At 38.4% G+C, this 12,929-nt stretch overlaps 1 protein-coding gene across 4 annotated transcripts in view; it reads left to right on the plus strand.

Annotated features, from left to right (window-relative positions):
• LOC132159945 (DENN domain-containing protein 1B-like) overlaps positions 1-12,929 on the plus strand; it is a 101,330-nt gene extending 88,401 nt beyond the window's left edge. For 2 of the 4 annotated variants that reach the window (XM_059569624.1, XM_059569622.1), the window contains exons 20-23: positions 1,020-1,106; positions 10,941-11,026; positions 11,183-11,399; positions 11,733-12,929. In XM_059569624.1, coding sequence (XP_059425607.1) covers positions 1,020-1,106; positions 10,941-11,026; positions 11,183-11,399; positions 11,733-12,323 — 981 coding nt within the window. In that variant the 3' untranslated portion in view covers positions 12,324-12,929. The remainder of the gene's footprint in view (positions 1-1,019; positions 1,107-10,940; positions 11,027-11,182; positions 11,400-11,732) is intronic. The other 2 variants (XM_059569625.1, XM_059569623.1) reach the window with 1 other exon arrangement.

A 12,929-nucleotide genomic window follows, 5' to 3' on the forward strand; every position in this document is an offset into this window, starting at 1 on the left:
TAAAAGACTATGCACTCTAAACATTAACGTTACCACAGTAAACATGGTAAATTCAACCACTTGGAGAAATCAGACGTCAGCTTCTTATTCTCTATCACAATTGTGTATTTGTTTAGTAACATATTTTATCTGTCGTCTTGTCTGAGAGTTTAGCTCCACGTAGCATAGCCTATCATCAAAATATAATAGCCTAATGATTTTTGTTCGGGAGCTTTTATAAAAATAGAGATATTATCATTCATTCTAAATGTGGCTACTGTGGCTACAAATAAACAGAAACAGACTCGACTGAATAAGCAGGCTATTTTCATAAGCGTTAAAAATAAATAAATAAAATCTAAATACATTTATTTCTGTGTGATTAATTTTGAGTCCTGATAAATTAATTCATTATGATCAATGTATCATTTATTCTATAGTAAAACATCGATGCTTTTGAATTTAAATATTTAACAAAGCATGCAAACAAACGGCCACTTTTATCCTGTTCATGTGTGATCGCGCTAGTTCCAGTGACTTATTTCTAGTTTTCTGATAACTTCTCTTTGTTGGTGAAATGATGGGGTTGCATGACGTTGTTCCTGAGAGGCATGTAAAGGGCGGGTTTTAGTGATGCACAGCGTACTTCAGGCCCTGACTGTGGAAACCCTGCGCTCTTCTGGCCTCGGTGCTACTCTCCTTAGGCTATGAGCCCCGCCCGGCCCATTTTAAGCCCTGGATCGCACTGGCCCGACAATGGAAATGCGGCTAGAGTCAGTGAATTCTGCCTAGAGAGCTTCTTGACTTCCGATAGCACAACTTCCTATTGAAATTATTTCGCCCACAAATTTTCATAACCTTATACAATGGCAATTGTTTTTTTTTTCATAAAACCTAATGATTTGATTCAAAATAATTGTTTTTTTTTCTTCTGTAGAACTTAAATTTTTAAAAGAATGTAAAGAAGAAAACTGGGTACATATTAAGAAAGTACTATGCATGAATTTACAGCTTTCCTGTCTCTCTTTGATTCTTGACAGGATGCTGAAGAGGAGGAAAGCCCGTACCGTGCAGGTTCTCCCACCAGCACTAAAAGCCTCTCACCCAGGAGACTTCAGAGGAAAGCGGTGAGCACGTACACACTCTTTCAAACACACACACACAAATGGAAGGGGTTCACGGACAGTCCGCCTCCTGAAAGAAGCGCCCATTTGCACACCAGTAAGTCCGACCCGACGTGGGGCGGCTTGATTGACAGCTGTGGCTAAAGCGGCCGTGTGTAGTGTGTGTCTTGCGTGTGCGATGCAGTGATGTGTTGCCAAGCCCAGGCAGGGAAGCGGTGAGCCCCCCATAGACGCAGGAGGTGGCCTGGATTCATACTATTCACTGGCCTGCTTCCATTTCCACTCGAAATAGGCCGCGGTTGTTTCACAAAACCAGTTTTTGGACTGGCAATGAGGATGCGGATTTGATGTATCAATAACTTTATGTAAAAAGACTGTAGCCTACACCATTTTAGTGTTTAAAAGCCGCCGTTCATCCTCCATCTGGCCTTAAGTTAAAGGAATGCTTTTTCATGTTACTGTAGCTTTAAGATCTGTATGTAAATGAGCTCTCTTCTGATTGGAAGAGAGGTAGGACCCCTGAACTTAAATATACTGGTGTAGTTCATACTGAATAGGCATGTCATCTATAGATGTGTTCAGAAAACTACTGTTTTTCATGATATGTGGCCATTAAGCATTTTATTCAGTCTTTATAAATAGTGTCCTAGTTATAACTGGGCAGCTGTAGGTTACATTCACCCTAACACACCTTTTATCCCCAAAAAGCTCAAACACACATGTATCTTCCTATTCTGTCCCTCATACTGACACCTATAACCATGAGGCCATGTGCCCAGGGACTCCCATAATGCCCTTGGTGCAACGATCTGCCCTATTCTAAAACCTTACTTACACACTTTCTCTCTCTCTCTTACTCTCTCTTACTCTCTCTCTCTCTCTCTCTCTCTCTATATATATATATATATATATATATATATAGTCAAACCAAAACTAATGCAAATAAAAACTTTTATGCAATTTAAAACTTTCAGTAATCGTGATTAATTATTTGACAGCTATATATATATATTAGGGCTGTGAATCTTTGGCAAGGTTTTCGATTCAAGAACGATTTTTGCAAATTTAGAACGATTCAATTCGATTCGATTCATTCATTCGATTATTTAAATGCTTCTACTAAATTATTTAAATTACAAATTACAGTAGCATTTATGGTTAGAGAACCATAGGTAAAAAAAAAAAACCTTTTGTCCATTGTTAAATGCTAGTTTAATGATGCGACATAGCATACGTAAAAATGTATGTAAGCCAAGTTTTTAAAAAAGAGCTTAAAGAGTATTATGTATAAGCTAACATTTTGTCACACCAGGGGCATAGCCATCATTTCAGAAGTGACAGAAATGTCAAATACAATCATTTTATGTGTTTAGCCTATATAATAATAATTATTATTATTATTTTTTTTTTTACAAGGAATTATTTTTTACAAGGAACTTTTTTAATTACTTTTAATTAGCTGTAATAAATCAAATACACTGCTGGACAATAATCAATCATTTGTAATATATATTTTTTTCCTAATGGCAATTTTATGATTGTTTTATATACTAGGCTACATTTAATTAGCAATTATTTACATTTTCTGCACAGAATAAGGTAGAAAATATACTTTATAGTTTCTGTACTGTAATAAATGTCATTAGCACTGCATCATTCATAAAGTGTTTGTGGGTTTTTTTTTAGTTTCATCAGTTCATTCTGCTTTTATTCAGTTTAGCTGCAGATATAGCCTGGCACATCTATGAGAGCTAGATCGCTTCTCTTTCATTGTGAAAATGTCTTCATCTCTATTTAACTTTTCCTCTCCATCAGCGAATGATTCTGAGAGAAAACGCGCCAGATGTCTGTTTGCTAATGAAACAAACGCTACTTTCATGCATCTGATTATCAGATAAATCTCGCGCTCTTATTTCAAGGTCGTTGTTAATGCTGTGGTTAATTTTAAAAGTTTCCTTCGTATATTCGGTTCATCCGCATTGTTTAAACATACTTATCATTCAGTGGAACTGTGCGTATGATTTAGACACTTACATTTCTGCTCCGTCCATTCAATAAACACAGCTGTCGACGGCTCCGGTAACTCCGTCGGTAAGATGCAGAGAGCCATTGACAAACTGAGCCATTGCGTCAGAGACGAACGGAGCGCGAGCGCAATCCTGTGACAGTCTCAGGCGGTAAACAGTGGAGCGCGTGAAGGACAGATAAGAGGATTCACGAACACTCTTCAAGGTCTCCATTAATTTGTGCGTGTAGTAATTTAATGTGTATACATTTTGAAAGCATTGAATCGCTATAGAAATCGCGATTCATTCGATTCTTAGCATTTTGAATCGATTGCTGTCCAAGATCGGCGATTCACGATTCAAAAATCATGTTTCAAGATCGATGCATATGAATCGACAGGGTTTGTAATCGATGCATCGAGAAAACGAGTGAATCGTTACACCCCTAATATATATATATATATATAAAATATGCATGTATAGTATGCTAATTTATTTATTTAGTGTATTAGACCAGAGAGTAAAACGAAGAGCAGTCAACAAGTGTCCAGCATTCACAAACTGCACTTTCACTTTTCATTTATATAAAAAATTCCAGGTCCATACCAATTATAAATTGCCTACTCAGACACACATTCATTAGCAGTCCGCCAGTATCATTAAAAGTACCTTTGCTAAATATTCAGCCACTGTAGCTCAGCAACATGAATGTTGATCAAGAATGCAGAGCTGAAGGGTGCAAGTGTTGATTAGCTGTAAAAATATCTCACTTCCGCTACACTTCCGGCATGAACAGCCGGCCCTTGTGCCCTTACATGCTCACACCTCCACGTCCCCTCGTGTGAAGGGCATTGGACAAAAGCCACGGCTGGTCTGATCCCTCCCCGCCTGCACACCATCGTAACCGCTAACTTTCTATCCAGCCCTTAATTAACGCGGCTATTAGTTGCATCCTTGTTGTCAGGGAGAGCTGAAGAGAATGGGAATAGGTGGTATGAAAAGGTGTGGAGACGGAGGTCCTCCAATTAGGGCTTTTCTTAAGGTGGCGGTTGACTCCCTCCACTCACCCGTCCCAGAGGAATCCCTGGGCTTTATCACAGCTCTCAGACTCATCACATACATGCGCATGTTCTGCTGTTTGTGCACCAGAGTGGATGCGGCGGCCACAAAGAGCCTCCACGCGATCAATGAGTAAATCAATCCACTGCGCCGTTCAGTCATCGTTAACGTCTAACAGAGAACAAAAGAGCACCGGGTGACGGGGGTCTCAGCGCCAGGCCAGCACGCTCGTTTCTTTAACGGACTTCTGCTGGTGTTCATTAAAACGGGAGAAATGCTAGAGTATAATGAGACCTGAAGCATCCTATTAACTGTGTTCGTGTCTAAAAATATGAAAGCGCTCGTGGAAGTGCTTTAGTTTAGCATTTTATAATTTAACACAAACATTTTTTAGGAAACATTCAATGATCAGCGGAATACGTTTGTGAAGTGAAAAGGGGAATTATTGTAAACAATCCTACCTAGTTCTTTTTTTGGCCCTAAAATAAACTCAGACAAGGTGATCAGGACCCCAATGCAATAAACACTTTACATAAATAAATAAATAAATCTTTATAAATAAATAAATGGATATGAAATATTGATTTAGGTTGAATTTCTTTCATTATGTGAGAAGAAAGACAGGGTTACACGAGAGGAATGAAACCAGTCCGGTTATGAGGGAAATCAGTTGCCTGGGAAAACGAAAACTGTTTAGTCTTAGATTGAAATTTAAAGTGCAGAATGCAACCAACCAATCAGAATTTAATGGATATATTTATTTTGATTAATGACTATGAAAAAAATTATTTAACTGAAAAAAACAATCTATCATGTAATAAGTGTGTGTGTCTGTGTGTGTGTGTGTGTGTGTGTGTGTGTATGTGTATGTATGTATATATATGTGTGTATGTGTGTGTGTGTGTGTGTGTAGGTATTTGGTTACATTTTATTTAAAGGTGTTCTTGTTATAGTGTAATTATATATTTAAATACCGAGTAATAATAATTAACTACATGTACTTTGTGATTAGGATTTGTCTTAGGGTCAATTGCAAGTAATTAATTATGCATAATTTGTTGTTATTATAATAATAAGTGTGACAAGGATACGTTAAAATAAAGTATCTTTTGTTGTTGTTATTCTTATTAATATTATACTATGTTTTTATTTTGATTCTGTTTGTTTTATAAGTTCAGTGCACTTTCACGAACGCTATAACAACACTTTGCTGCACTCACAGAAAAGTTGAGCTGTATTTTCGGAGTCTGGCTCACTGCGGCGTACAGTATAAGGGGCTGGTGTTCAGGTCGAGCCTCAGGGTCTGTGAAAGCCAGACTGGGTGTCAGTAGCAGGGCCTGGGGCAGAGTGGAGCTGATCTCTATCTCCTGCTTATTCCCCGCGACTGAAGCTATGGGTGTGTGTGTGTGTTGCGGCTGCCTCCTCTGAGTGGCACACAGCCTCTGGGGAATGACTCCACACACACACACACACACACACGCTCTCTGGATGAAGCCGGCAGATGGATCCCCTATAGCCGTGGCCAGTTCAGCAGCGCTGCATATTAAAGAGTCCAAAAAGCTCTGTTCAAGTTGTGTATAATTCATACACACTTCCTGCTCCGGCTTATGAGCTTCCACCTTCATTTACATACCGCCCTAAGCAGTGACCACTGTAAACATGATTACGTTACAGCTGCGCAACTCTTCAAGTCGTGGAATCAAAATTAATCTGATTTACTTCCTTCAAGAGATATTCCATGTTCAAAACCAGTTAAGCTCATTCGACTGCATTTGTGGTCAAAATTTTAAATTTCGACTCATGCCTCGTTTTCTTAAAAAGTACATAAATGTGAAGATATTAAGCTTATAAATCCCTTACATAAATTTCTCGTTAAGACTTGTGTATCATATGAGCTTCAAAGTCAAAAAAAAAAAAGATAATTCTAGGGTTTTAGTTGTTATAATTTCATCAAAAACTACGCAAAATTTAATTGTCGCGAAGTAAAATTTGTAAGATTTAACTTAACACATTTAATGGCTGTACTATTGGCTGAAACGGAGTATTTTAACGTTCACAGATTCCATTCACTTCCACTGTGTCTCAATGTAAACCAATATTTATTTATTTTTTTAGTAGTGAAATGTCAATTATGAAATAATATTATAATCAACATTATGCCACAACAGCTATCAATTTAACAGTGATATTCTTATAATACACGTTCTTGCACATATTGTACAATATATTTCAAAGAAAACGTTTTTGTATTCTTTCATCAAAAAAAAAAACAATCCCTTTGAGTATCCGTTTTCAAAAAAAATGAGCCATGTAAGTTGAAATTCTCTAAATGTGTTTATATCTACATCCATGTCTTTTCGTAAGGAAATTACATTTAGATATGGCTTATTCTTTCGAAACTCATCTCACGCAGGTTCATGGCTGTTTGTACGAATGCGTGAACGTGAGAACGTGTGAGATCGAGCTCCCAGTGAGAGCTTTGTGAAACCGCGTAGGTCTGGAGGACTGCCAGCGTCGAGATGGATTCGTTGGGTGTCAAAAAACATTGACGTACAAATGGAGAGAAAGCGCTTTTGGCCGGTGGACGTTTCGCTGCAAACAGAGAGAAGCCGCACATCTGCATGAGACTACGATGAGATGGAGATGCAAAAAGCTCACAGGAGGGGAGAAAACCCTCTCGTCTGTAACCAAAGTGCCACCTACTGGATGCTCGCAAGCGACGCACACATCCAGACTCTTTCTTGTGCTCTCCTGCTCTCTGATATTCGGAAAGTTGCTTTCAGCCGGAGCCAATTGGAGGGAAGTTGCCTGAGAAGGGGTCCTGGGCTTTGTTTAAAGGGGAACTGCTTGAATAGCTCAGCAGATGCTGGCTTAAATTTTGGCTTGGAGGCGCAGGGGTTTTGTTTGCATTTTCCAGGCATATCTTCCCTTTCCATATCCTGCCAAGAGCATGAGATCAGTGCCTGGTCTGAAATAGCATATGAAATATATAATGCAAGCCTGGCTATTAAATTGACGAGACGATTGGCTGCAATGTAAAGCCCTGTTGCCGCTTCTTACAACTTGGCCACGCTAGAAGCAAACTGGGATTTTCTCTTAAACGGCCGTCCCCGACAAGAGAGATGAAGTTTAAATGCTTTTAAAGTCTCCGTTGAAGAGCGTGATGTCTGCTCGCCGCTTTGACTGAAGACAGCCCATTTTCCGTGTGGATTTGAACAGGCAGTTTAAGGAGCAGATGCTGACCTGTGGCGGCTCAATATGTCTGTGCTGATTTAGGGTACACGTAAAAGAAGCAAATAGGCACATGTCTGCTTGTTTTCCAAATCAGCAGTTTTGGCCCGTCTCGGAACAGTGGCTTGATTGGCTTTTATTATTTTATTTCATATCCTGATTCTTTTCCAAGCTTTTGACTTTGTTTAACGACTTACTTTGGAAAGAATGAAGTGACGGTAATGTTAAGAGGCGATTTTGTCTTAATGTTACTTCCCGGCATTCTCTGCTGTGTCATCCTAGAGCATAATTAGTGATTTGCAAAGACAAGCATTGCTTATTACCATTACGATTGTACAAACAGTCTGCTGTTTTTTGTACATACATATGTATGTATGTGCATGTATTTATTTTTCAGACTGCATAATTTGGCCAAAAAAACTGACTGATGTCAGTGTGGTTTTAATAATAATTGTTATTTTTTATGATTATTATTATTATTACTCAATTTGAAAAAAATAAAAAATAAGCTATACAGTACATTGTAATGGACAAATTGAGTAGCTAAGATAATAATTATTGTTGTTGTTGTTTTACTTTATTTTACAGTACTACTGTAAAATTACAGTATTTTGTCAAATAATACAATATTAATACTTATGGTTTTGCATTAATCATGCACCTTACTAACCCAAACTTTAAATATAAACTTATTTTCAATTACCCTAGTTTCTGCATAGCAACATAATTACAAAAACTGTCCAAACACTTTAGCTATCACAAATCAATCTATTAGAACAACTATAGCAATGTGGCGGCAAACCAGTTAGCTGACAAATCGATTCTTCTTCTTTTCTTTTTTTTTTCATTTCTTTCTCTCAACTGAATGTGTTGAGAAAACTAAAGAATGAAGTGACGATGAAGTTTAGGCCTGATTTTGTCGTATTGCTATTTCCCAGGATCCTCTGCTGTGTTGTCTTGAAGTGTAATTAGCCATTTGCTACGACTAGCATTACTATTACTACACTGTAAAAAGTTTAACTATTATTTACTCAATTTTATTGGTGAAACATTTTTACACTCAAAAAAATTGAGTAAATTTTAAAGCTGTGAAATCAATGAAATATACTGTATGAATTGAGTAAATGCAAGTAAAAAAATTAAGTAAATCTGAGTAACTGCATCTGGTACATTAACAAATAAAATTGAGTAGAAATAATTGAACATTACAATACAATATTCAATATACAATATTGCCTACATTTAAACTCATTTAACAAACATTTTATAAGTAAAAATTAAATATTTAAAAATTCAGGTAGCCTAATTCAAGTGTAATCAAATCAACCCAATATCCACCGGATCAGCGCTAGTCCTCGTGCCGGAGACGGACTCGCCTCTGCGGGTGAACTTTGAACTTCATACCGCCGTCCTGCGTTTCACTCACAGCCGATAGATACTGCGAGTGACTGACATAACCTGCCAATAAACAAACAGTGACAGTTCTGAGGACATTTTATCATCCAAATGATAATAATTATATTTATTATCATTAGGAATGAAGTCATCTGTTTATGCAAAGCGTTTCAATCATGCAAAAAGACAGGCGCGACTCTCCTTTAGGTGTCGAATTACGCCTCTGTATGTTGTTTTGCATTAAATATGATTTAAAGCACAGTAAAGATTTTATAGATAAAATAAAACATACACAAACCTGAATTTCACAGAGGAAATTCACCAAATCTGCGACGCTGAGAAGAGAGCTGTTGTCTGGAGACTGGAGAGTTCAAACTGCCTGCGCTCACTGACTCAACCAACCGTCGAGTTGTCGTCACGTCAGATGGTGGGGGAGGGGTGCATTGTTTTAATTTAGTAAACTTACTCAAATTTTAAGAGTGTGTTAAATATATTAATAATATTGATTTGAATTAAGTAATATTTTTGTTTCTTGAAACAGATCAGTTTAATTCAACATTCTCAAATATTTTGATAGAAATTTCACAAATATATTAAGTATATTATAAAGAAATAATTGGTTAGTCAAATACTAAATAATTTTATTGAAAACAACTTAAATATATCTGTAAATTTTAGATAAAATGAACTGTTGGATTTTTACTCAATTATTTTGGTATGTTTAACTCAAACAATCAAGTACACGATATTCAGAGATTTTATTAAGTTAATAAAGTTAAAAATTTCTGTAATATTTACTAAGCCACAGAATTATTTTTTACAGTGTACTCTTTCACACTCACAACACTAAGTATGAGTTTCATTTGATTTGGTTCAGTAAGACACTACCCAAAACACTCTAGCCACTGCGTAGCAACATGCTAAAAACACATTAGCAACCCCTAATCAGTGGCTTAACCACTCTTTCATTGTATCTGCAGGTTTTGCACAAGCTAACTACTCATATTTACATAAGGTTTTTTAATGTTAAGATTATTCTGCAGATGATCTCAAAGCTCACAGTTTAGCTGAATAAAAATGAATCCCATGAATCAGCATTTTGAAATAGTTAGCATTTAGCTAACTTGCCGCTTCTTCAGATTTTTAGTGCATATACATGACTGTATCTGTTGAGAGTTTGCTTTTTTGTTTCGGTAGGTGTTTTAGATTCAGGCCTGGTGTTGCCATCCTGCAGAGGGCTTGCGCTCACCTTTTTTTAATAAACACCTCTGCTCGTAGAAAGCGCCTCTCTGAACAACACGGTCTGCTCCGCAACTCAAGGGACTACATAACTGCAAACAGTGTTGCAGGGCAAACACACATACACACCCCGCCGACACCAAATGAATGTGACACAGTTCCGCAGGTGCATCCAGCCCCTTCACTTGAGCCAAAGTGGCTTGCTGGCCAGATTTATGACCCTGACACAGGAATCCATTAAAGCCTTTTGGAGGATTCAAGGCCTGAACCCCCCGTAATCGCTTTCATTATAGCTGCCGGCTACTAGCGAGTGGGGCAATCAGTGCCCAACATGTGTTTCTGTTTATTCCAATGGCAAAGTGTTCAGTACACACATCTCTTAGCTATTTTTATGGACGGGGTGGCCATTAACCCATTCATCAGGCAGCGATATCCAAGATGGAAAGAAGCTCCTTAGCCGAGCCATTATGGCAAAATTTGACCATATCCACCCCGTCCGGTTGGCAACGTAGCGTGACATTTTTCTCGCTCCTTGGGTTCTTTAAAAGGGCTTTGGTTTAGTAGCGTGCTTTGATAATGTGGCAAACGGCAGGTTATGGGCTACTTTAGTGAGTGGCAGGCATGCGCATGTTCACATCGTGGATGGCTAGTTAATGGCAAACCCTAAAGCCTGGGGCCGCAGCTTGAAGCGGTGCCCTATAATACTTCAATTCTTTAATTTGCCAATTAAACGCGTTACACAGGTGCGTTATAAAAGCAGAGGGATTAGCAGAACGAGCACCTATGTCAAGGACAGGAATTAATGTTGTCGCTCTGTAATGAGGACATGAGATACAAAGTTTCTCTCAGGAAATGTGTTGCTTTAGTAGATTAGGTGGGATTTTAATGTGTCGGTCTTCTGTTTTAGCGTCAAAATCCAAAGTCGTCTCCACACATGAGCCTGTGTTTTCCGGAGGGTTATAACAACGACAACAATTATGACACAGCCAGCAGGTAAGGGTATGAATTCGATTACAGTATGTTTTCCAAACCTTTGTATGTGTAAACATCTTCCATTTGTCAATGCAACACTGCCCTCTGGTGCTTTTTTCTCCCACATGGCTTTTGAGATAACTTGTGTGTGTGTGTTGTCTGTGTGTGTGTGGGCAGAATATCCTCTGAGGACAGCGGGGAAGTGGCATCATACAATGAAGACAGTGATGACTCTGATTTGGAGTTTCAGTCTGAAGTTAGTCAGACGGGCCAGATGAACCTGCTGGAGGAGATTTTGGACTCTCTCAGTACATCCCACATTAAACAAGGGCGAATGTCTGCCGCCAAGAGCCTGGACTTTTTCAGATCAGTCGAAGACCTAGACAATCCCACGGTGAGGGATGCCTTTTATTTAAGTATTTTAAATTTAGATTTATTTATTGATAATTGGTATTTATTAATTTATTAAAATATTTTAAATTATTATTTAATTTCATTTATTGATTAAGTTAATTTAATTGCATTTTTTTATATTAAAAAATTTGATTTTTTTTTTAATTCAGCATGAAATAACAAGTTACCATTTAATTATTCCCATTTTTTTCTATTAGATAGATTCAGAAGATACTATTAGAAGTATATAGGGTACTGATTTTAGGTTAACTTCAAAGCTTTGTGTGCATAAACAACTGCATGGTCTTGAGCTTGTCATTTGCACTGTTTCCAGGAAAATTGCAAGTCCCAGCTGGGAAGTAGTTCTTCTCAGGTCGATTGTGAAGTAGAAAATGGAGAACAAGGCGGATGGAATATGGGTCAAGACGACAGCGCCATCAATGGTAAACATCTCCCACCTTCGCCTCGACGCCAAGCCAGCTCCCGTTCCCTTCCTGTCTGTGCTCCCATTCCCAATGATCTCACCAATGAAGAGAACCCGAGGAACTCTCTCCCTGAGACACCCAAAGTTCAACTCTTGGTACCTCTTGACATGGACAAACCCAGCAGTTCCCAGCTGAGACCAGACAACCGACAACCAGCAAGCCGCAGCCTTTCCCGACAGAAGGTCCTTTCTAGAAGAAGAACCCAGAGGCCATCCCAGGAACATGCCCAGCAGACGGCAGCAAGTGGACAACCTTTGGTCCTTGTTCCGTGGGAGAGGAAAAAACAGCCCCAGGAGACAAATATGGAAGAAAGAGGGAATGAGACTCGGGAGACAGGCTTACTGGAGGAGATTGATTCCATGTGTCGCATGAGCATGGCCCTCAAAAGCAACCAGGAGTTCACACTCATCAGAAACAACAGCAGCATGGACAAATCCTGAGAAAACGGCACAACACTCACGTCTAACCTTTCTCTTTTCACAGTCACGCCTTCCTCTGATGCCACACCAGCACTCTTTGCATGAAGTGTTTGCAAAGGTGTTTTGTAGTTAATGTGAATGTTCGGTCCACTTATTTCTTACATTCGGTCCAAAACAACAAACGGTATCATTCAGAACTGGTGGTTGGAAAGGACGAAAATTTGATTTAAAGGGATTTATGTCAGCATTCAAGATCCAGTTTAATTTATTTCAGCAGATGATTGCACTTGCGTGGTTTCAAATCACTGTTTCGATAAATCACTGTGGATGAGGGACAGATATCCCACGGTATATTTTACTAAATCGTACGAAAGTATTTAAATAGCGAGCAAATCTCAGCTTCATATAATACCTTAAACAGATTTAATTTGCTTTTACACAGTATTTCCCTAACTGTGCCACTATAGCTGGCTAGCTTGCTAACTACTATCACCATCTTTTGTATCCAACTCGTCTTATAAAGAGATATTTATCTAGGCTAGGAGAAACAACTGGTTCTCAATTTGCTATATTTTTGAGGAAAAAAGGGTATTTTTTCAACACAGTTCTCAGGTTTATGCTTTTAAC

Source organism: Carassius carassius, chromosome 16 (genome assembly GCF_963082965.1).
Source record: "Carassius carassius chromosome 16, fCarCar2.1, whole genome shotgun sequence".
In the NCBI taxonomy this organism is placed as follows: domain Eukaryota; kingdom Metazoa; phylum Chordata; class Actinopteri; order Cypriniformes; family Cyprinidae; genus Carassius; species Carassius carassius.